The sequence below is a fragment of the Vulpes lagopus genome, chromosome 11 (assembly GCF_018345385.1).
Source record: "Vulpes lagopus strain Blue_001 chromosome 11, ASM1834538v1, whole genome shotgun sequence".
In the NCBI taxonomy this organism is placed as follows: Eukaryota; Metazoa; Chordata; class Mammalia; order Carnivora; family Canidae; genus Vulpes; species Vulpes lagopus.
Genome location: NC_054834.1, coordinates 76,388,539 through 76,410,204, shown reverse-complemented (window position 1 = coordinate 76,410,204; position 21,666 = coordinate 76,388,539). Strand labels below are relative to the sequence as shown.

Below are 21,666 nucleotides of genomic sequence, written 5' to 3'. Positions count from 1 at the left end.
TCTGCCTCTCTGTGTTTCTCATGAATGAATAAATAAAACCTTTTTTTTTAAAGTACACAATTGAGTGGTGTTTAGTCTCACCAAATTGCACTACTGTCCCCACTACAAAGATAGACTTTGAATCTCAGTGACTTCTCCCAAGATGAAGTTGCTCGTCTATTCTGAGCCACAGGCCTGTGCACACCCTAGTTATAAAAGGCGTGTTTCAACTTCCAGGGCTCTGCTTGCCCACATGAGCCCTTTGGGTCACATTAGGTGTCTTGTGCCTTGTGACTATTTGCCGAGTGTCATCTGGGTGCCGGGTCCCCTGCTGGGCTCTGGGGACACAGAGATGCCGGGCGACTCCAGGCACAGAGCTCCTGTCCTAATGGAGCTGGTGCTTGTCTCGACATGCCTATAGTCCCACGGGGGGTACCAAACCCTGGGTGAGCGCTTACAGTGTGTGGGAGGGGGGCTGTGAAGGGGAAGCCCAGACTTAGGTGTTCAGGGTATGACCGGATGCTGCCCACCAGCCCACCTCTCCAGGGAGTAATGACTTCTAGCTGTGGCTAGGAAATGAAGAGACAGTCCAGTGAACAGAGGCAGGAAGGGTGTTCTAGGTGGTGGGAACAGCCTTGCTACAGCCCAGAGGTGAGGGAGGGGAGCCAGGTCTGGCCTGAGTGGACCATGTAAAGGCAGGGATTCGGGGTTTTGTCCACAAGCCACAGCCTGGTTGGCTTCTCTTGGTGGACATCTGGGTGCCTCCAGCATTTGGCTAGAGGCAGCTTCAGAGACCTTTCTATTTTTGTTTCCTCTCGGGCTCCTTCCTCAGGGCGTGTTCCCAGATGCTGGAGTGTTGGGTCTGGTGGTTTTATTGGTCTCTGGAAACTCCGAGGCTGTTTTGATAGCCACCAGTGATGTGTGCATGTGCTTCTCTCCTCACCATGTGCCAATCCGAGTTTTACCTTCTGGATTTATTTTTGCTAGCTTAATGGGTATTTAATGGTACCTTGGAGCTGCCTTTAATGCATATGTTGTTAATTATGAGGGAGGCTGACAACCTTGAGGCTTGGCACTGTTCTCCCCATGCTTGCTGACTGGGTGCTGCTCTCCTGCCAGACAGCAACAATGCAACAAGGAGCCAGGGAGCTGCTGTGGCTTTTGGAGTCCCCCAAGCAACCTTGGGTTTACCCTTGATTTTACTGACTCTGCACCTCACTTCCCTTGCCTCTTACATAGGAATTCATTTGCTCAAAAACATGACTTGGGCTGCCTTCTGTTTTTTTGGCTCTACCTCTTTCTGGCTGTGTGGCCTTAAGCAAGTGACTTAACCTCTCTATATGTCATTTTCTTCATCATAAAAGGGGGATGATAATCATAGCAGCTGCATTTTACATCTGTGGAGAGGATTAAGTGCTTAATACATGTGGAGAACAGAGCTGGCCCAGGTAAGTGATCGGCACGTGTTGGCATGCTCATGGTTTCTGTGGCTCGGCACCTTGTGAACGAGGGAAGATGCAGAGCAGAATGAGGCTGGTAGGGAAAAGGACTGGGGTCTGCTTCAGAAAGGGGAAACCTTTTCTGAGAAATAGGCTATTAAGCAAGACCAGCATGGTGGGAAGGAGCCAGACGTGGGGTATTGGGGGGGGAATGTGTGTGTGTGTGTGTTTCAGGCTGGAGGAACAGCAAGTCCCCAGGGGTTCAGGGTGAGAGTCTAGCAGCAGAGAGGGCCCTGTGACAGATGAGGTTGGGGGGAGCAAGGGATGAGGCTGTGTGGACAGCTGGGGCCACTCGGCAGGGCCTCTACCTCAAAGGACATGGTGAGAGGTTGGGACTTGATTCAAAGCACAGGGAGAAGCCATGGGAGGGTTTTAAGCAGGAAAGGGTCATGAGCCAGTATTTCCAAAAGACTCCTTGGGTGCTGGGTGGAGGCCACCTGGAGGAGGATTGGTGCTGACATCCGCCTCTGTAAAAGTCTCAGGGTGAGGCAGGGCGGGTGCCCCCTAGGCGTGTAGGGGCGCGTTGGGGAGAGCAAGCTGAGTGTCAGGTGCTGTGTCATGCTCTCTTCAGCTGCTAGGGCCCATGTCTTGCAGGTGTACCCTGAGTCTCTGGGGACCCGGCCTGGCACCAGACCTCCCTGACTCTGGCTTCCCATGGTCTCCTTCCACCTGGGCAGCTCATTCAGGCCATTCTGCTGAGCATTTCTGCTCCTGTCTGGCTCTGGCTCCACTATTTCTACCCCTAGATGGTGGATAGGAAAACCACTCCTTTTTAGCACTTGGGTGGAGACCCAATACCAGAGGCTCAGGTGCCCTGAAGGCCCTGGAAGCTATGTTTTGTTTTTAATTCTTGAGATTGGGCCCCTGAAACTTCTGGTTAGGGAACTGGGCCCTGGCCAGGCCACAGAGGTGCCAGAAAGGGCTCTGGGCCTGCTGTAGGCAAAGGGCAAAAGTGGTTCTCTGACGCAGCCCTGGTTGGTCCCAACTTGCCCTGGCCTCCCCAGCTCTGCTTCCTCAAACCTGAGAGCCCTCCTGCCTCTGGCCTTTGGGGTTGGACCAGACAATTCAAAACCAGATGAGCCCTGTGCAGATGGGAAACTGAACCCTGAGGGAGGAGATTGTAGTTGACTATGTTGTCCATTTGTCTGTCTGTTTGTCTTCCTCTGTTTCTTGTCTGCTTCCTGGATCCCGATGCTGGCAATAGTGGGAACTGAATTTCCTTAAAAACTGCCAGAGGGGTGCCTGGGTGACTCAGTTGGCTAAGCGTCAGACTCTTGATTTTGGTTCAGGTCATGATCTCGGGGTTGTGGGATTGAGGTCTGTGTCGGGCTCCACACTCAGCACCCAATCTGTTTGTCCCTCTCTCTCTTACCCCTCTGCCCCCACCTTATGCATGCACTCTCTCTCTCTCTCTCTCTCTCTCTCTCAAAACAGATAAAATCTTAAAAAAAAAAAAAAGGCCAGAAAAAGATAACTGAGAAGGGCAGTCTCTATAGCACTGCAAATATTTAAGATATTTTTCAACAAGACAGAGTTAAATGATAATGGACTAGGGGCACCTGGGTGGCTCAGGTCATAATCCCGGGGTCCTGGGATCAAGCCCCGCATCGGGGTCCCTGCTCAGGGGGGAGTCTGCTTCTCTCTCCCTCTCCCTCTGTGCTCTGCCTCTCTCTCAAATAAATAAGTAAAATCTTTAAAAATAAGCCAAAAAAATGTCTCTATGACATAGATTTTAAAAAACATAAATGATGATGGACTAGCAACATAGTAGAATACCACACAGCCATTACAAAGGCTAAAACCAATGAACAGAAAAGAAGCAGACTGTAAAATATTTCAAGAAGGATGAAGGTACACAGCCCTGGGTGTGTGGTTGCATCCACCTGTTATAGATGGACATGGGCACGACATCTCAGAAGGGATACAGATCATGCTAGCAGGGGATCTGAAAGTAGGGGTTGGGATGAGGGGGGAAACTTGTGTCTTCTCTATACCGTGATGTACTCTTTTTTTAAAAAAGATTTTGTTTATCTATTTAGAGAGCGTAGTGGGGTGAGGCAGGAAGGGAGGGAGAGAAAGAATCTTCAAGTGACTCCCCACTGAGCAGGGAGGCTGATGTGGGGCTCAATCCCACAATTCTGAGATCAAGACCCGAGCGAAAGAATCAGTTGCTCAACCCATTGAGCCATCAGGTGCTGCCCCTCCTTATGCACTCTTGACATTTTTGGCCATGTTTCTGAAAAAAAGTTTCAAGGGAAAATCTAGCCAAAGGCAAGGAACCACTGCTGAACTGACAAACATCTCTCAACAGCTAACTCAGCCTTGAAATCCCAGGCTCATCCCTCGCATCCACTCTCCCCGAAGCCTCCCTCTGCCCGATTCAGCCAAACCAAGTCACAGAACCAGCTGGAGGTGCAGCTGAGTGTGTGTGGAGTGACAGATGTGAAAGCAATTGGTGACACAGTCCCTGCCTCTGAGGCCTGAGGAAGGGTGTGTGCCTGGGTGATGTTGAGCAAGGCAGGGCACCCTCCTGGCTGCCAAGGATGAGGCCCAGTTACTGTGCTTGGCTAACCCAGAGCAAGTGCTCTGGGAGGACTTCCTGGGCTGGCATCCTTGGGGGGTACAAATAGAAGTTCAGATCCACTGGGGGGCAAATCTGGACAGACCCTTGATATTATTAATACTAAAGATAACAACCACACCGGGGACCATTTAATGAACACTTCAGCAGGGTACTGGCTCCTGGAATCCACCTAAGGACTCTCTGATAGGATTATCTGCATTTCCAGATGCTTCTTGAGAGGGTTGCACAAGTGGATGTGCTCTTCTGCTAACAACCCTGCAGGGCTTCCCACTGCCTAGGGAGACCTGGCTCGCCCTGGCCATGAGCTCCTTGCTTTTTACACACTGGCCCCACTGCCTTCCTTTAGTTGGTTCTACCACTTCATAGCTGTGTGACTTTGGGCGAGTTAGTAGCCTCTCTGAGTCTGTTTCTCCCTCTGTGAATTGGAACCTTTAGTCACATATTAATCCAACACAAGTAAGTCCAGAAGTGTAAAGTACACGAGCAGGGGGATGGGAGAGAGAGACTCTCAAGCAGGCTCCCCACTGAATGTGGAGCCTGATATAGGGCCCGATCCCACGATCCTGAGATCATGACCTGAGCCAAAACCAAGAATATGATGCTCAACCCGACTGAGCCACCCAGACGCCCCAAGTGTAACGTTCTTGTAACCATGGCTGGCTCCTGGTAAGCCTGTTTGCCATGGTTGTTGTTACCTTATATTTTATCAAATCTAAGATGTCACCCATCGTAAAAGATGCCACTCAGGGAAAAAAGAATGCTGCCAGTTTACTATGTCCCAAGTCTCTTTCATCTTTCATCACTAGAACCTTCATTTTATACTTCCCAAAGGTGCTCTTTTTGACCTAGATGTAGATTCTCATCATATATAATTCTAAGGTACACATAAAAAGGAAAATAGAAGCAAAATGAATTGTTTATGGTGTTTGAAAAACTCCCATTTAGAGTCCAAGAGAAGTGAGATGTGTGTGTTTCAGAGCCACCTCCTCCCGTGAGCCATTGAGACCAGCAGAGCGGCACCTTCTCAACTATCCATAAGGTAACCTTAAAGCCACCATCCGCTGGAGGCAACTCGTAAGCCAGCTTCGTGATGGACTTTTGCCTCGAGAGTGCTCCGGACAAGTCTAGTTCTCCTCCCTGGGGGCTTGCACCCATTGCATTCTGGGCTTAAGCTCCTTGCCTCTGGGGCCTCCTTCCACGCGCTGACACTCTGCCCTTTCTGCAAGGTTTGGTGCTTCTGAAGTGTGGGCTCAGGCAAAGCAATGACAACTATGTCAGGACCACAGCCAGCCCGGATAGCAACTCTCCCAAGTAACCTGACTTGGAGATTTAATTAATTAATTAAAAGATTTTATTTATTCATGAGAGACACACAGAGAGAGAGAGGCAGAGACACGGGCAGAGGGAGAAGCAGGCTCCATGCAGGGAGCCTGATGCGGGACTCGATCCTAGGTCTCTAGGATCACATCCTGGGCCAAAGGCAGGTGCTAAACTGCTGAGCCACCCAGGGATCCCCTGACTTGGAGATTTAAATGTAAGAAATAAAGTGTCTTGGAAGCAATGAAACATGAATGATTTCTGAACTTTGCACTGGCTGGTCTTCCAGCGGCCATAGAACCCTTGTACATTCTGTTCCCACGGTCTTCCATCCTCCCCTCTTTGCCTTCTTTACCCAATCATTCCCCATCTCAGCTTCCACATGTAGCCCTCTCTGGGATGCCTTCCCTCACCATCCCAGGTAGTCATTCCCTTCACAGTCCATGCACGTAGTATAGCTGTAATGATACATTCTGAGCACATGTGTGATTTTAGGAGGGTAGCCATCTCCCCAGTGTCCTGAGGCCTATGGGTGCGGGGATTATGTGGCTTTTACTACATTTCAGTACCAAGTCGTGTCTGGCAGGATGCCAGTGGATAAAAGAAGGAATGGAGGCCCTGTAGCGAGCAGTTGGGGAATTGGGATATACTCCTGGCCTGTTTGTCTATGAGATGTGCTGCTGGCCTCTGCCCTATGCTGCTTCCCTTCGAGGCCAGAGTCCAAGCCACTTTTTTATACAGACGGGAAACTGAGGCCCGTGAGGTCACATGACTGGGTCCCAGACGTCCTGTCTCAGTCCAGTGTGCAGAGAGAATGAGGGAGGGTGGGGTACAGGAGAGGGGCTCACGCCTGGCTGGGGGTCAGAGACTTGTTGGCAGCTTGTGGCAGCATCTGCCACAGGTTTCCCAGGTTGGAAGTGTAGCTTGGGTGAGTTTGAGAAATATGGGGCAGGGGTGGTTGGGGGCAAGCAAAGCCGGGCAAATCAGAAGATGCAGGTGTGGACACCCAGACTCACCACCCGAGGCCATCTCAGGTTTCAAATTTCCAGAGAGGTCGAGGTCTTACCTGCCATTGATCCCTGATCCCTGTGCCAGGAGAGCTGTGGGTGGCACTCCTGGGTGGTCCAGACCTCACCTTCCCCTGCTCACCTCTGTGCCAGCCCTTCGGAGATGCTGGGAGGATGTGGGGTGGTGAGGTGAGAGCTGAGGCAGAACTCTGGGGGTGTAGGGGCCCTGCCTGCTCCCGGAAGGAGGAAGCTGCATAATGTGTCTGTGGCTGGGTCTGGGATCCCCGGCCAGGGGACTTCCTCTTCCTCTCAGGGCAGGTGTAGCTGCCACAGCACGACCAACACCCTGACCCTGACATGGATGGGGGCAAGGGGCCCAGACTCAAAGACTTCCTGAGTGGGAGCCTGGCCACCTGGGTGAGGGGGCAGGTGGGAGGGGCCTGGGGGAGGGAAGTGAGCAGCAGAGAGGGGCTGGTGCTGGGTTTGGAGCAGGTCCGCAGTTGGGGGTGGAGGTGCTGAGGGCAGGGGTGGTGGGCTCAGATGTGGGGCCGGAGAGGTCTAGGTAGCTGTGGGGCAGGAGAAGGAGTCTAGATCCAGGGGCCAAGGGGAAGGAAGGGAAAGGGTAAGGAGGAAGCTGCAATTGTGCTCAGGGGGCAGGTCGGAGGGGCTCTAGAGTCACTCTGCTGGTAGCGGAGTTCTGAATCTGACTGGCAGACCTGTCTTGGCTCCCCACAGGCACTAGGACTGGCCAGCCTGGTGGGAGAGGCCGCGGAGCCCGAGGGGGAAGAGGATGAGGAAGGAGAGGGGCCCTTTTGCCCGGAGAAGAAGCTCTTGCATCTCAGCGATGGGGCCTTGCTCCTCCGGGTGCTGGGCATCATGTAAGAAGCCAGGGGCCAGCCTAGGGGTCTGAGGTGGACCCTCCCCGCACAGGTTGCTGGGAGGAGATTGAAGGCTGCTGGGTGGAGCCTGGTAGGGGAGGCAGATCTCGATTGCTGCCCCCCTCCCCCACACCTAGCCCTCTGTGCCCATAGAGCTCCTAGTTCTCCAGGCGGACCTCGGATGGCCAGGGGCTGTGATGGTCCTGCAGCCAGGCGGGTGCGAAACTTGAACCACCTGTGGGTCAGGCTGAGGGACTTCTACCAGGTGAGGGGTTTCGGAAGGGGAGGCTGGGTTTGGAGGTCCTTGCCAGGAGGTCCCCCCTCTACCTCCTGACTCCTCTGTCCCCAGGAGGAGCTGCAGCTGCTGATCCTGTCGCCGCCCCCAGACTTCCAGACATTGGAGTCTGACCCCTTTTCAGGTGCTCTCTCCTACCACCCCTTCCTGCTTCTATCCCCTCACCCCACCCCTAACTTTTTGTGGCCTGTGCTCCGCAGAGGAGGCGGTGGAGGAGTTGGAAGGCATCCTCCGGCTGTTGCTGGGGGCGTCAGTGCAGGTGAGCAGGGGAGGGAGGGTAGGGTCCAGGTTTGGCCCAAGAGGTGGGAGACTCCTGTGCCAGCATGTCCGCCCTGTCTCCCTGCAGTGTGAGCACCGGGAACTCTTCATCCGACACATCCAGGGCCTCCGTCTTGAGGTCCAGAGTGAGCTGGCTGCTGCCATCCAGGAGGTATTTGGTTGATAGCCTGGGCCTGCCACCTGGGGGCACCTTGCCCCTCACCTTCTTGGGCTGAAACGGCTCTCCCTACCCGCCCAGGTGACCCAGCCTGGGGCAGGTGGGGTGCTGGCGCTGGCTGGGCCTGAGCCTGGGGATCTGGAGCCGCCAGAGCTGGAGATGCTGTTCCGGAACCTGATGGGGGCTTTGTTAAGGCTGGCACGGGAGCGTGATATGGGGGCCCAGGTAGGAGGTATTGTGACCCAGGTGGAGGAACAGGAGGACTGTGGGGACCCAGATATGTGGGGGGGAGAGTTGGGGTTGGGAATTGAGGGTCTTGGACCAGCAGAACTGCAAGAACCAGATTTGGCTTGTGGTGACTGGGGGACACGGGATGGGTTATTTTCTGGCTTCTGACCCTTGGATTCTCACAGCGTCTGGCTGAACTGCTGCTGGAGAGAGAGCCAGCCCCCTTGTTGCCAGAGGCTCCTGCCAGGAGTCCCCCCGAGGGCCCAGCACACCACCTGACCCTGCAGCTGGCCAACACCAAGGCCCAGCTGCGGCGCCTGAGGCAAGAGCTGTGAGTACCCCAGGCTGGGAAGTGGGCCCGGAGGGAGCGGATGGAGGTGGGTGGGATCGGGCCTGGGGTTCTGGGTCCCCACACCCCTCTAGCGTCCCTTCTCTCCAGGGAGGAGAAGGCCGAGCTGCTGCTCGACTCCCAGGCGGAGGTGCAGGACTTGGAGGCCGAGATCCGAAGGCTCCGCCAGGAGGTGCGCTCAGATGTCCCTCTCCGCTGTCGCATTCCCTAGCTCTCTCCCCACGCCTCCTCTGTCCCGTCGCCTGCCGTCCCCCCCTCCCTGGGCACCTTCCCCTCCCTAATCCCGGTGGCCCGCGGCTGGCCGTTCCCAGCTCCGCACCATCTGGCTCAGGCCCAGGTGCTGTCCGGACAGGCCAAGCGGGCCGAACTGTACCGCGAGGAGGTGGAGGCCTTGCGGGAGCGGGCCGGTCGCTTGCTCCGCCTGCAGGAGGAGCTGCGACGCTGTCGCGAGCGGCTACAGGTGGCGGAGGCCTGCAAAAGCCAGCTGGAGGTGAGGCGGGGGCGGGGCCCGGAGAGGGCGGGGCCCGAGGGAGGGCCCGGGGGCGGGGCCTGCTGGGGATTGGGAGGGCCAGGCAGGGAGCGATTTTGGACCTAGAGGCGAGAGGGCAAGGTCTGGTGGACAGAACAGCATCGGCTAGAAGAAATGGGTGACGGCTAGGAGAAAGGGGTGACGTGGTGTCTGGGGAGAGGCCCTCTGCAGAATGGGGCAGATGGAGGGGGATGTGGGGGCGGTAGATCAGGGCAGGTCCTGGAGAGGAGGGTGGGGCCGAGTGCAGGGGAGGAACTGTCTGGAGAGCTCTGCGACGGGTCCTAGACGGATGCCACCTGGCGTGGGAGTTCTTGGAGAGAAGGGGCAGGGCCGACACAGGAGGGGGCAGGGCCAGGTGCTAGGGAAGTGGTACCTGGATACACCCTGTAGTGGGAGGGGCAGGAGGGAGGGAGAGGTGGGGCCCAGAGAGCACTGGGGTGCAGGGTCAGATGTGGGAGAAAAGGCAGGGTCTGTGGCCCTGGAGTGTTTGAGGGCAGCTTCAATCGCATCACCCGTTGTCTCTGCTCCCCCACCAGGAGGAACGGGTGCTCTCCGGGGCTCTGGAAGCCTCCAAGGCACTTCTGGAGGAGCAGCTGGAGGCTGCTCAAGAGCGCTGTGCTAGGCTGCATGAAACTCAGCGTGAGAATCTGCTGCTGCGGACCCGTTTGGGCGAGGCCCATGCGGTGAGATTGAGTGGACCACCCACCTGTCACTCTGTCATCTGTGACCCTGGTGACCTCAATGGTCCCCTAGGGTTCTCTAACCATCGCTGTGATCCCTGGCTCCTTGCTTCTCCTGGTAATCTAGGCCACACATTAGCCTGGCCTGGTGGGGAAGGCTTGTCTGACCCTGCCCTTCCCCCAGGAGCTGGACACTCTGCGGCATCAGGTGGACCAGCTGGCAGAGGAGAATGTGGAGCTGGAGCTGGAGCTTCAGCGGAGCCTGGAACCACCTCTGGGCTTTCCTCCGGAGGGTGAGTAGGGCCCCAATAGAGGGGCTGGGGATGTGGGGCTGGCTGCCTGTGCTTTCCTACAACTCTGCTGGGAATGGCTTCTGACTTCATCTTCTTCCCAAGGTGTTGGGGAAGGGGTGTCTAGGGGTGTATGGGAGGAGCCAGGGATCATTGCAAAGGGTAAGGAGGGGTCCTAACCTCATCTCACGTGTCCCAGCATCCGTGCCAGGAGCAGCTCCCTCACTTCATGATGAAGTGAGAGAGGCAGAGGCTGGGCGGCTGCAGATCCTGGAGAGGGAGAATCGGGAGCTTCGGGGTCTGCTACAGTTGCTACAAAGGCAGCCTGGGGGCCAGGTGAGTCCCCTCCCCTAACCATCCTAGCTGGTCCTTCCTTGCCTCCCCCTCTGGGCTTGACCATTCCTCTCATGTACCCTCAGCGCCCCCTGCTGGAGGAGCAGAGCGAGGACTCCTTGGTTGCAGAGCTGGATGGGCCTCCTCAGACTTGTCTGGCCTCAGACCTGGGCCCCCAGGGTTTGGCTGTCCAGGTGGGGGATGAAGGCACCCAGGCCTCAGACTCGGCTCCCCCGGTATCAGACTCCGCCCTTGAGAGATTAGCTTTGCATCCCCAGGCTTCTGATTTAGACCTGCGGGTGATAGAGAGGCCCCTCCAGCTGGCTGCCATGGCCCCCCAGACCTCAGACTTGATGCTCCAGGAATCAGGCCCCACTGTAGCAACACAGAAGTGCCCAGAGAATGCTGGCCATGGATCCCTTCTCCAGATTCCCACCTCTGTGGTCTCGCTTCAAGGTCCAGGGCTGGAAATTCAGGCCGAGCTGTTGGGAGGAGAGGCTGGAGAGTCAGGGCCCAAAGCCCGGGAGGGCCCTGCAAGCAAGCCTGGACCCCCAGAGCTCAGCCTACATGTGCAACTGGAGGAGCAGGAGACCCCAGGCCAAGGGCTGGAACTACCCAAAGGGCAGAGAGATGCCAGAGGGGATGAACAGAAGCTGGAGGGGATGATTGGTGACCCAGCCCAGCAAAATCCACAGCAGGAGTCTGAGGGGGCTCTGGAGGCACAGACCTGGCAGGGGCCAATCTCAGGGGAGATCTCGTCTGGTGGAGTCCCAGAGCAAGAGGCCCTGAGGGAGGAGGTGGCACAGCTCAGGAGAGAGGCTGAGGCACTTCGGGCGGAGCTAGAGGCCCAGGCCCGGAGGCTGGAGTCCCGAGGCATGGAGGCTGCCCGCCTCTCTGAGGAGCTGGCTCAGGCACGGAAGACAGAAGCTGAGGCCCACAGGGAGGTGGAGGCCCAGGCCCGGGAACAGGCTCGGCTGCGGGAGGCAGTAGAGGCAGCAGGCCGGGAGCTGGAGGCTGCGTCTCAGGAACGAGAGGCACTGGCAGAGGCCCTGGCAGCCGCAGGCCGAGAGCGGAGACAGTGGGAGCGCGAGGCACCCAGACTCCGGGCCCGGGCTGAGACAGCTGAGGAGCAGCTGCAAGAGCTGGAGAGCCAGGATCGCCGGCACCAGCAGGAGGCTGAGAGGGAGAGGCAGGCCCTCAGGGAGGTATGTTGTGGCTCACAGCCCAGGATAGGCAATGGGGCTCTGGTCAGCTGCTGGGGTTTGGGGTATTAATCCCATCAGTAGCCTCGGGATGCTCAACACCTAGCTGTGGCTGGGAATAGAAAGGGGAAATGCACCCCTACAAGCAAAGGTGCTTGGCCTGGGACACAGCGCAGGTGTCCCCTCCCTCTGGCAGGATGGGGATAAGAGTATGGATGTGGAGCCAGACTGCTTGGGTGCTGCTCCTGGCTCTCTGACTGGTCGCCGACTCACCTCTACCCTGTTCCTCCTTCCATAAAACGGGGACACTATTCACCGCTGTCTCAGTGGGTCTTTTGGAAGATCAAGGGAGGTAACTGTGCGATGAGCCTAGTTCATGCTGGGCAAAGGCTCAAGGCATGTCAATTATTTATTTTTTAAAAAGACTTATTTATTTTTATTTGCCGGGGAGGGGCAGAGAGAGAGGGAGAGAGTGAATCCCAGACAGATTCCACACCTAGCTCGGAGCCGGACATGGAGCTCAATCTCACAATCTGAGCTGAAATCAAGAGTCAGATGGTTAACTGAGCCACCCAGGTGCCCTGAGACATGTTGATTATTAAGAACAGGAGATCCTTGGGTGGCTCAGCGGTTTAGCGCCACCTTCAGCCCAGGGTGTGATCCTAGAGACCCGGGATTGAGTCCCACATCGGGCTCCCTGCATGGAGCCTGCTTCTCCCTCTGCCTGTGTCTCTGCTTCTCTCTCTCTCTGTCTCTCATGAATGAATAAATAAAATCTTAAAAAATATATTACTAAAAAAAAAAAAAAAGAACAAAGTGTGCAGGAGTCCATGGCAGAGGGAGCTTGTGCCAGGGTGGGGGCAAGGAGGCTTTGGAGAAGGTTCTGAGGAATGGGCAAGATTCCATTAGGTGGAAAAACCATTTCATTCAGAGGGAACAGCATGTGCAGAGACTTGAAGGCATTAACAATGCTTAGGGGCCTGGGTGGTGGGAGAACAGGGCCAGACAGATGTTCTGGGCCAGCTTTGCAAGTGTCAGTACTCTATCTCCAAAGCCACCCAAGTATGTGGGCAAACCTGCATGAGGCTGGGTTTGAGGAGGGTCCCCTTGATGTGCAGGGAGCCTGGGGCCATCAGGAGGCAGTGTCAGTGGTCCAGATGGCAGGTGCAGCTGCCTGGGGCTGGGATGGGGGATGGAGGAAAGAGACCTGGACATGCCATCATCCATGCACTGAGGCATGTTGACAGGGATCTTCTTGGTGCCAGGGACTGTACCAGGCACTCAGTATGCCGGTCCTAGGGGAGGCTCTCACAGTCTGGGGTGGAGACAGGACTATGCAGGGAGCTGTGGGAAGTCCAGGAAGCACAGTAGACTCAGGCTGGGTCATGTCAGGGAAGGCTTTCTGGAGGAGAGAGAGAATGGCAGTGAGCCAGGAGGAGGCATAGGTGTGACTGTGTGTGTGTGTGTGTGTGTGTGTGTGTGTGTGTGTGGTATGATGTGGGAAGCAGAGGGAGGCTAGGCAGAGGATTCACTAGGGTTCCTACTGGGCAGGACCCCATCTTCCTTTCAAGCTAAAGAAGGAGTTGCAGCTGTTTTTGGGCAGAAAATGACCTCAGTGACCTTTACATGAGGGCAATGACTTTAAACCCAGTGGAACGTTGAAGGGAAGCGGAGTAGTAGGTACTAATGTTGAGAGACCCCCAGGAGAAGCAAAGGAGACTAGGAGGCAATGGGAAGGATATTCCGGCCAGCAGGCCTGTGCTTTGGGGGAGGGTGTGCTGCAGATGAGGAATTGAATCTTCCAACTGAGTACAGTTTCCAGTCTCATCCCTACTGTCCAGATGAGGACACCGAAATTCAGAGAGAAGGAGTAATTTCCTGAGAGCCCCCTCAGGCGGAGAGGAGCGGGGAACACACTGATGGGGTGACCCTTCCTTGGGCCAGGCAGGCCTGGGGCATGGGAGAACAGGGGTGTGGGCGTGTGGGCGGGAAGGTAACGTGGAGAGGCCATCTTTGGGGTCCACTGTGTAGGATGTGACAAGAGATCGTGTCTTCTAGCCAGATCCCTGGCCGACTGACCCACTGTGTGGTTAGGGCTGAGTTACTTAACCTGTCTGCATCTCCTGGAAAACTGGAATACAAATGACCTGCCTTATAGGATCCCGTGGGATAATGAATGTAGAGCTGTGGAGTGGAAATGCGGGCAGGTGGACCGGGCAGGTGGACCGCGCAGGTGAGGGTAGGGTGAGGTGCAGATGAGGATAGGGTGTGTTCCGAGGAACCAGTGGGTGGAAGCGCCTGAGGACAAAGGGGAATTTTGTGAGATTTCCTGGACAGAGCAGTTCCTGGTGATACCTGGGTGTGGTGCTGGAGGAGGTGGCTAGCCCAGGGAGCTCAGGGAACCAGGAGCCAGGACTTGTCCACGTGGGCTGGGGGGAGGGCAGGAGGTGCAGTGAGGACGGGGCACTGAGGGCTAGGGCCAGGGCCTGGAGGGGGCCAGCTCAGGGGTTCTGGCCAGAGGTTCAAATCTCTGCATCTCTACCACTGATCTTCCTACCCTTAGTCCTTGGGCTCTGATGGAGGCGGGTGAGAGGCCGCAGGGCCTCATGGGACTTGCAGTTTTAAGTGAGAGTGGACAAGGGTCTCCAGAAGCATAGTGGCCCTGGGCAGACTTGATGTGGTTGCAAAACTGGGGAGATCAGAGCAAAGGTTGTCCACCTGGTGTCCAGAGAAAGGATTTAGTTGATGGCTAGTCAGAGCTGGCCCTTCCTTGTGGTTTCATTCTGCCAGGACCCCTGCGCCTCAGAATGGTTTGACCTATCTTCTTCTGAGCCCCACATGTGGACTGGGCCTCCTGCCCCCTTCCGCAATGGTGTGGCCCAACCGCCACAGGATGTCTGGCCTAGCCCATAGCATCTCTCCCTGCCCCCCCAGTCCACACTGTGGTTGGGCCTGACTTTCACCAGGTTCCTGCCTTCTGCAGCCATCCTCCTGTGGCCAGGGCACTTTTCAGATCTGCCGCTTCCAAGCCCCTCTTTCCCTCACATGGCCAGTGTGGCCTCAGGACGTAGGGCGCATCTAGCTGCCACTGGGCGCACTAGGAACTATGGGCTCAGAGAGGTAAAGACGCTTGCCTGGCGTCTTTTGCCCTCCTGGACCAGGGGCCTCCCTCACCCAATGCCAGGCTTCTGATCCTAGCTCTTTTGTGGTCACTCTGCAAGGTGGCGGCCAGGCTTTGCTCCCATTGTACAGATAGGGGAGTAGAGACCCAAAGGGTTAAAGATATTTGCCTGGGGGCGGGGTAGTGGTGGTGGTGGCCCCTGGCTCCCTCAATCAGTAGAGTATATGACTTGATTTCAGGGTCCTGAGAGCCTACTTAAAAAAAAAAAGAAAGAAAAAGATATATGCCTAGAGTGACAGAGGAAGGACAGACTCTCAGGCCTTGGTATCTGGGCCTCCCCTGCCCCCCACTCCCCAACCCCCTCCCTGGTGAGGATGGTGGTCTTCCCTTCTGGCTCTGAGCCCCCTGTGTCTGCCCTTAGGAGCTAGAGAAGGCGATGGTGCGGGGCCGGGAGCTGGGGGCACGGCTGGAACACCTGCAGAGTGAGCTGGAGCAGGCGGCTCTGGAACGACAGGAATTTCTGCGGGAACAAGAGTTCCAGCACCAGAGGTGGGGTGTTCCCCAAGGGGCAGAGCCAGGCCCAGCAGGGCTTGGGGAGGGGCTGGTGCTAACACTTCTCCCGGCAGGTACCAGGGCCTGGAGCAGCGGCTGGAAACAGAGCTGAAGGCGGCGGCCATCAGCAAGGAGGAAGCCCTGAGGGAGCTCAAGACCAGGGCCCTGCAGCTGGAGGAGGAGCTGGTCCAGGTGAGGCTCGCAGGCCCCTGGGTGCCTCATGCCACCTCTTCCTGCATCCTGCCTACAGATGTCCAGGGCTGTGTGTGCTCGCATCCCCCTCCCGCCAGCCCCCATCTGGTTTTGGCCAGTCGCTTGCCTGTGCCCCATCTTGGGGCCTCTTGGAGAGGACCCCTGTGCTGGGAGTCAGGTTGACTCTGCCCAGGCCGCAGTCTCTGAGGGGGCTGGTTTTCCTCATTCCTCAAATGGATGGAACTCAGTGGCTCTGCTCTGAGGTGATGGCTGTGTCTCTCTTGGGCCTCACCACTTCCTAGTAAGCTCAGTTACTGCCGTCGTCCTAAGCCGCTGCTTCTGAGGCCGCTGCTGTGCGGAGGCTGGTGCTTAGGAGAGGGCAGATGGAGAGGCTGGTGCTTAGGAGAGGGCTCACAGCTCAGTGCTCAGCTCTGTGGTTGGTGGGGCCCAAGACCAGGAAAGAAAATGGGCCACTGTAACACAGGGGATCAGGGGACGGTGGGCACCCAGCAGTGCCCTAGGTTTGTTTGGGGGAAGTGGCATTGAAATTGGGGCCCAGAGGAAGAAGAGCAGGGTGCAAAGAGTGTTCTGTGCAGGAGAAAGCGGCTGGGGCAGAACTGAATGATGCAGAGCAGGGTGGATGGAGAGTGAAGGTGGATCTTTGGGAGCCAGGAGCACAGGAGTGTGGGACCCAGTGACAGAGGGATGGGGGCATTGTTAAGTGCTGCCAAAGGGGTGAGGGTCCCCTGGGTTAGGTCCCTGCACCATCCTGAGGTGGCCCCTGCACCCCTGCTTGACCTCCCGAGGCCTCTCCTTGCAGCTACGCCAGGGCCCGGAGGGGCTGGGGCCAGAGGGGCACGCTGAGCCCAGGACCCTACGGGCCCAGAGTGGGCGGCTCATCGAGGTGGAGCGCAGTGTGAGTGTCGACCTTGGTGGGCCTGGGGAGGAGGTGGCCCCAGTGGCCTGGCCCCTGCTAACCCCTCTCTCTTCGGGCCAGAATGCAACACTGGTGGCCGAGAAGGTGGCTCTGCAGGGGCAGCTGCAGCATCTGGAGGGGCAGCTGGGAAGCCTGCAGGGGCGTGCCCAGGAGCTCCTGCTGCAGAGCCAGCGTGCGCAGGAGTACAGCAGCCGCCTGCAGGTGGGTGGCAGCCTAGGTGCCCTGTCCCCTGCCCTATCTCATGCCCCCTTTCCACCTTTCCTTGCTCTTTGCTCTGCCCAAGCTCCCAGCTGGCCGCCCTATTTGTGCTCTAGTCCCCACCCTCTGCCCCTGCTTTCTGCCCTCTGTCGCTGCCGCTCCAGCCTTCAGCCTCCTCCACTGAATCCTCTGTCTGACTCCTCTGCCTTGCCCCTGGCCTTTTGCCCTGTGTCTGTTACCCCCTTTCTGGCCTGAGAGTGCACCCCCTCCTGTGTCCTAGGCTGAGAAGTCTGTGCTGGAGATGCAGGGCCAGGAGCTGCACAGGAAGCTGGGGGTGCTGGAGGAGGAGGTGCGGGTGGCACGGCAGTCCCAGGAGGAGACCCGGGGGCAGCAGCAGGCTCTGCTGCGGGATCACGAGGCACTGGCACAGCTGCAGCGGCGGCAGGAGGCCGAGCTGGAGGGACTCCTGGTCCGGCACCGCGATCTCAAGGCTAACATGCGGGCGCTGGAGCTGGCCCATCGGGAGCTGCAGGGCCGGTGAGCCTCCCCCCGACTCCTTGGCTTCTTTCCCAAGCAGCCCCTGCCTGTGCGCAGCAGACTCCCTTGGTGGGTCTGACACCCTCTGCCCCCTGGAAGGGAAGCACCACCCCTGGACACAGCCACCTCTGGTGCTGGGGCCCCACGTGGGGCTGGCCTCCGGGGTGAGCTCACCCAGAGGCTGGTTCATCACTGGGAGAGTTGACACTTTGCCTGGCATTCTGCCCAATGGCTTTGTTTGGAGGCTGGTGCTTAGGAGAGGGCAGATCCCTAGGTCCACATAGTCCAGCCGCCCGCTTGCCCCGGCTGCAGGTGTCTGCAGCCCTCTCAGTCCCTGTGTATCCCAGGCATGAGCAGCTGCAGGCCCAGAGGGCCAATGTGGAGGCGCAGGAGGTGGCCCTGCTGGCAGAGCGGGAACGCCTGATGCAGGATGGGCATCGGCAGCGCGGACTGGAGGAGGAGCTGCGGAGGCTGCAGAGCGAGCATGAGAGGTACAAGCTCTGGCATGGCCCCACCCCTCTAAGGCCAGGTCTCAGGGTTCCCATCTGTGAAGTGGGTTGGTGGTGAGTTATTCCCCATCCCTGTGGGGTCCTGTTTTGCCACTTCTCCCCCAGCGTGGCTCTTCTGGCCCTTATGGTCGGGGGGGCAGGGGGTGGAGTGCCTTTGGAGAGCATCTTTTCTGGACTCTGCAGGGCTCAGATGCTGCTGGCAGAGGTGTCGCGGGAGCGGGGGGAGCTGCAGGGAGAACGTGGGGAGCTGCGGGGCCGGCTGGCACGGCTGGAGCTGGAGCGGGCACAGCTGGAGGTGCAGAGCCAGAGACTGCGTGAATCCAACCAGCAGCTGGACCTGAGCGCCTGCCGGCTGACCACGCAATGCGAGGTGTGCTGAGGGATGGGTGGTGGCTGGCTGGGGGTGGGGAGAGGGTGGGGGAGTGTGAGGATGCCACTCTGTGCCCCATTAAATCCCCCACCTGCTCTCCTGCCTGCTCCCCACCTCCAGCTGTTGACAGAGCTCCGGAGCGCTCAGGAAGAGGAGAACCGGCAGCTGTTGGCTGAGGTGCAGGCGCTGAGCCGGGAGAACCGGGAGCTCCTGGAGCGCAGCCTGGAGAGCCGAGACCACCTACACCGGGAGCAGCGCGAGTACCTGTGAGCAGGGTGGTGGGTGGGCCCTGCTTGGCTGCTGGGAGCTGGAGTGGGGCCTGGAGACCCCTCTGGCTGCTCCTGGGGAGAGGCCCCGGGAGATCCTGGGGGAAAGGGCTGGAGCTGACCACCTAGGGCTCAGGATAGCAGCACTTTGGCAACCCTCACTGGAGCACACGGGGGTATTAACAACCAGCAGGGTTGGAGTGGTGGGTGCCTCCTAGCACCTGAGCCTTGCTCCTGCCTGGCCTCATGCCCGCCTGCCCCCTCCTCCTGCTCTCAGGGACCAGCTCAACGCATTGCGCCGTGAGAAGCAGAAGCTGGTGGAGAAGATCATGGACCAGTACCGAGTACTGGAGCCTGGGCCCCTGCCCCGGACCAAGTGAGGGGCCCTCCTCCACCCCCAGAGCCAGGGAATCCTTTCAACCTCTGCCCCTGCCCCTGCCCTGCCCTCTCCAGGCCCCAGTGAGGGTTTGCATGGCCTTTGCCATCCCCAGCATGGCCCTCTTGTCCCTCCTTTCTCCCTGGCCTTACTCCCTCTTATGCCCTCTTGCCCCCAGGAAGGGCAGCTGGTTGGCAGACAAGGTGAAGAGGCTGATGCGGCCCCGGCGGGAGGGGGGCCCCCATGGGGGCCCACGCCTGGGGGCCGATGGGGCTGGCAGCCCTGAGAGCCTGGGGGGCCCCCCTGAGGAGGAGCTCTCCGAGGGCAGGGAGGCAGATAGGACAGGTGGGTCTGGGGGCCGGGTGACCAGGATGGTCCCTACCCCACATCTCCTATCCCCATGCTGGTACTTGTCAACTCCTCTGGCCTCTATCTTCATCTTGTGTGGCTTGCACATGTACCCCCATTGGCCTTCCCGCTGCAACCCCACCCTGCCCAGATGCTTCTTGTGATTCCTTGCCCTGCATCCCTGCCACAACCCTCTCAGCTGGGACCTCTTTCCTGCCTGCGCTGCCACCCACCCAGTCCCACCCATCCACAGCGGCGTCTAGGACCTCAGAGCAGCAGAAGATTTTAGTGAGAGGTCATTTATCCCAGTCAGCAGATGAGGAAGCCGAGTCCCAGGGAGGGGACATTCCTTGCTCAAGGTCACACAGTGAGTTAGTGTCAGAGCCAGCATAGGCCCTCCTCCTGTCCCCGCCCTCCTTTACCCAGACTTTACCTCTGGCTCTGCAGCCTCCTCTCCGTGCTCCTTGGCAGCTTCACCCTGCCGGCCCCTCCACTCTGCCCAGGCCCTTTCTGTACTGCTCCACACCCTGCCTATGCCTCTTTCAGGGTCCCCCTCACCAGCACCCATGCGCCGGGCCCAGAGCTCCCTCTGCCTGCGGGATGAGACCCTGGCAGGGGGGCAGCGGCGGAAACTCAGCTCACGATTCCCTGTGGGGCGAAGCTCTGAGTCATTCAGCCCCGGGGATACCCCCCGGCAGCGATTCCGACAGCGTAGGCCAGGCCCCCTGGGTGCACCCACATCCCATGACAAAGGTGAGAGACAAGGATCCCTGCTCCTGTTTGCTCCTCAGCTCCCTGGAACTCACCAGCTCCTTGGCCAATGGAGCTTCCCTCCTGTCCCTTGGGTCTCCCACAAGGCCTGCCCCTGGTCCCCATGGCCCATTGGCTGCCTTGTGCATCCCTTAGGACCAGGCGTGGGATGGGATGGCTCCATTGAGACCCTATCTGAAAACCAAGCAGATGCCAATGGAGAGGGTGAGTGAGGGTATTTGCCGTGCCCAGGGCCCCTGGTTCATCCACTCATAAACTTGACAATGAGGCTTTACTCAGTATCCAGGGATGTGTTAGGGATACAGCAGGGGATGCAGCTGAAGAAGCAGCAGGGGACATTCTGGTTTGGAAGGCAGACAGTAAAAAATATGCACAAAAATAATAATTATCTACAACGGCCCTGTCCAGTAGAAATATGTGAGTTATGTGTGTAGTTTGGAATTTCTAGTAGCCTCATCAGAAAGGTAAAGAGGTAAAATTAATTTTAATAACATTTTATTTATCCCATTATACCTGAACTATTACTATTTCCACGTGTAGTCAGTGTGGAAAGTCACCAATGAGATATTTTAATTAATTAATTAAGTCAGTCATCTTTATTAATGAAGTAGTTTATATTATTTTTTTCCTGCTACATCCTTGAGTCCAATGGCTATTTTACACTCAAGCACAGAGAAGTTCAGATCAGCTGCACCCCAAGTGCTCAGTCCTGCCCTGTGCAGCAAGATGGCCCTTGCCAGCCCCAGAATGTTAGGAGATGGCAGTGCTCTGGGAGAGACAGCGTGCAGTGGGGAAGGAAGTCAGGAGTGCTGGGTGGGGCAGGTTGCAATTTTAACTACCGTGCTCAGGGTAGTCTTCAGAGAGGAGGTAAAGTTGCAGCAAAGGTTTGGACTGTGGACATAACCTGGGGAAGAACATTCCAGGCAGAGGGAACAGCCGAAGCAAAGGCCTGGCCAGTTCAAGGACTGGCAGTTGGAGTGAGGAGGGAGACACCGGAGAGGAGCTGCAAGTGGCAGTCAGGGGCGGTGGTGGTGTAGAAGGTGGGGGGCCCTGGAGGCTGCCTGGAATGCTGGGAGCTCCAAGGGAGCAGGCCTGAGCTGTGCCTTTCCCTTCAGGCCTCGAGGTACAGGAGCCGGAGAAACACCCTCTCGCCCCTTCCCTCAGTCAGTGATACCATGTGGACTGGGGGCTTGGGCTTGGGATCTTCTCACCACTGGAGTCCCAATCGGGGCCCCCGGCAGCCTAGGAATGCGGGGATCCGGGCCACTTGGAGCCCCTCTGTGGGCAAGGAGGCCTGGGCCCCCAGCTCCTCCAAGGCCTGCCCTGGGGCCCTGAGATGGAGCTGGGATAAGCCTGTGGACAGAGGGGACGGCTGGCCCCCACAAGCAGCTCCTCGCCAGGGCTCTGGCTCTCCCATGTGGCCCTCACTGAGGAGGCCATCTCTGGGTGACCCCCCAGCGGAAGGAGATGGGCAGAAGTGGCCAAGAGAGTCCCCTGTCTGGTCTGGGCGGGGAGCCAAGGACCATTCACGGGGGAAGGTGACCTGGGCCCATCTCTGACCCATAGCTGGGATGCAAGGGCCATGAGAATAAAGCTGGGATGCCACCACCTGAAGCTGTGCTCTGTGTTTACTGACTGTATCCCAGAGTCCCCAAGGCACCAGCCATGTGCACAGCCCAACCGCATGGGCCGAGGTCTGTCCCCTTGACTCCCTTGCCCTGTCCAGGGCAGCGAAGGGCTTTCCTCAAGGGACCGGCCACTGGGGCTCAGTTGGATGGCCCAGTGGGGTGGGGAGATGGGTTCTGAGCCTCCCAAGTCTGGGTTCCGGTAAAACCCCAGATATTCCTCCCCACCCCCTCTTCCCCTCTTCTCTACTTTGCACG

General features: G+C 57.8%; 1 protein-coding gene across 4 annotated transcripts; it reads left to right on the top strand.

Annotated features, from left to right (window-relative positions):
* The first annotated feature begins 1,071 nt into the window (after positions 1 to 1,071).
* CCDC88B (coiled-coil domain containing 88B) lies at positions 1,072 to 21,397 on the top strand. 4 transcript variants are annotated; one of them, XM_041723574.1, is made up of 28 exons: positions 1,387 to 1,427; positions 5,008 to 5,101; positions 7,122 to 7,264; positions 7,418 to 7,529; positions 7,614 to 7,683; positions 7,760 to 7,818; positions 7,906 to 7,989; positions 8,077 to 8,220; positions 8,409 to 8,554; positions 8,663 to 8,744; positions 8,904 to 9,062; positions 9,638 to 9,784; positions 9,966 to 10,074; positions 10,271 to 10,407; positions 10,491 to 11,609; positions 15,149 to 15,276; positions 15,354 to 15,471; positions 16,292 to 16,387; positions 16,469 to 16,609; positions 16,887 to 17,143; positions 17,491 to 17,634; positions 17,836 to 18,022; positions 18,143 to 18,288; positions 18,566 to 18,664; positions 18,843 to 19,009; positions 19,559 to 19,765; positions 19,919 to 19,987; positions 20,899 to 21,397. In XM_041723574.1, exons 4-28 carry the CDS (start codon positions 7,446 to 7,448, stop codon positions 20,952 to 20,954), a joined length of 4,155 nt encoding a protein of 1,384 aa, XP_041579508.1. In that variant the 5' UTR covers positions 1,387 to 1,427; positions 5,008 to 5,101; positions 7,122 to 7,264; positions 7,418 to 7,445; the 3' UTR covers positions 20,955 to 21,397. The 4 variants fall into 4 exon arrangements, 3 of the variants coding, with proteins under 3 accessions (XP_041579506.1, XP_041579508.1, XP_041579505.1); XM_041723572.1 differs by lacking the exon at positions 5,008 to 5,101 and having other exon boundaries at positions 1,072 to 1,427; XM_041723571.1 differs by lacking the exons at positions 1,387 to 1,427; positions 5,008 to 5,101 and adding an exon at positions 6,270 to 6,803.
* Positions 21,398 to 21,666: the final 269 nt, after the last annotated feature.

Bases quoted from the DNA above. Each gene is read 5' to 3' on its own strand.
- CCDC88B (XM_041723571.1), top strand. From the start codon at position 6,744: ATGGATGGGGGCAAGGGGCCCAGACTCAAAGACTTCCTGAGTGGGAGC. The intron at 8,221-8,408 runs GTAGGAGGTATT...GGATTCTCACAG, and splicing joins AGCGTGATATGGGGGCCCAG to CGTCTGGCTGAACTGCTGCT. The intron at 15,277-15,353 runs GTGGGGTGTTCC...TTCTCCCGGCAG, and splicing joins CAAGAGTTCCAGCACCAGAG to GTACCAGGGCCTGGAGCAGC.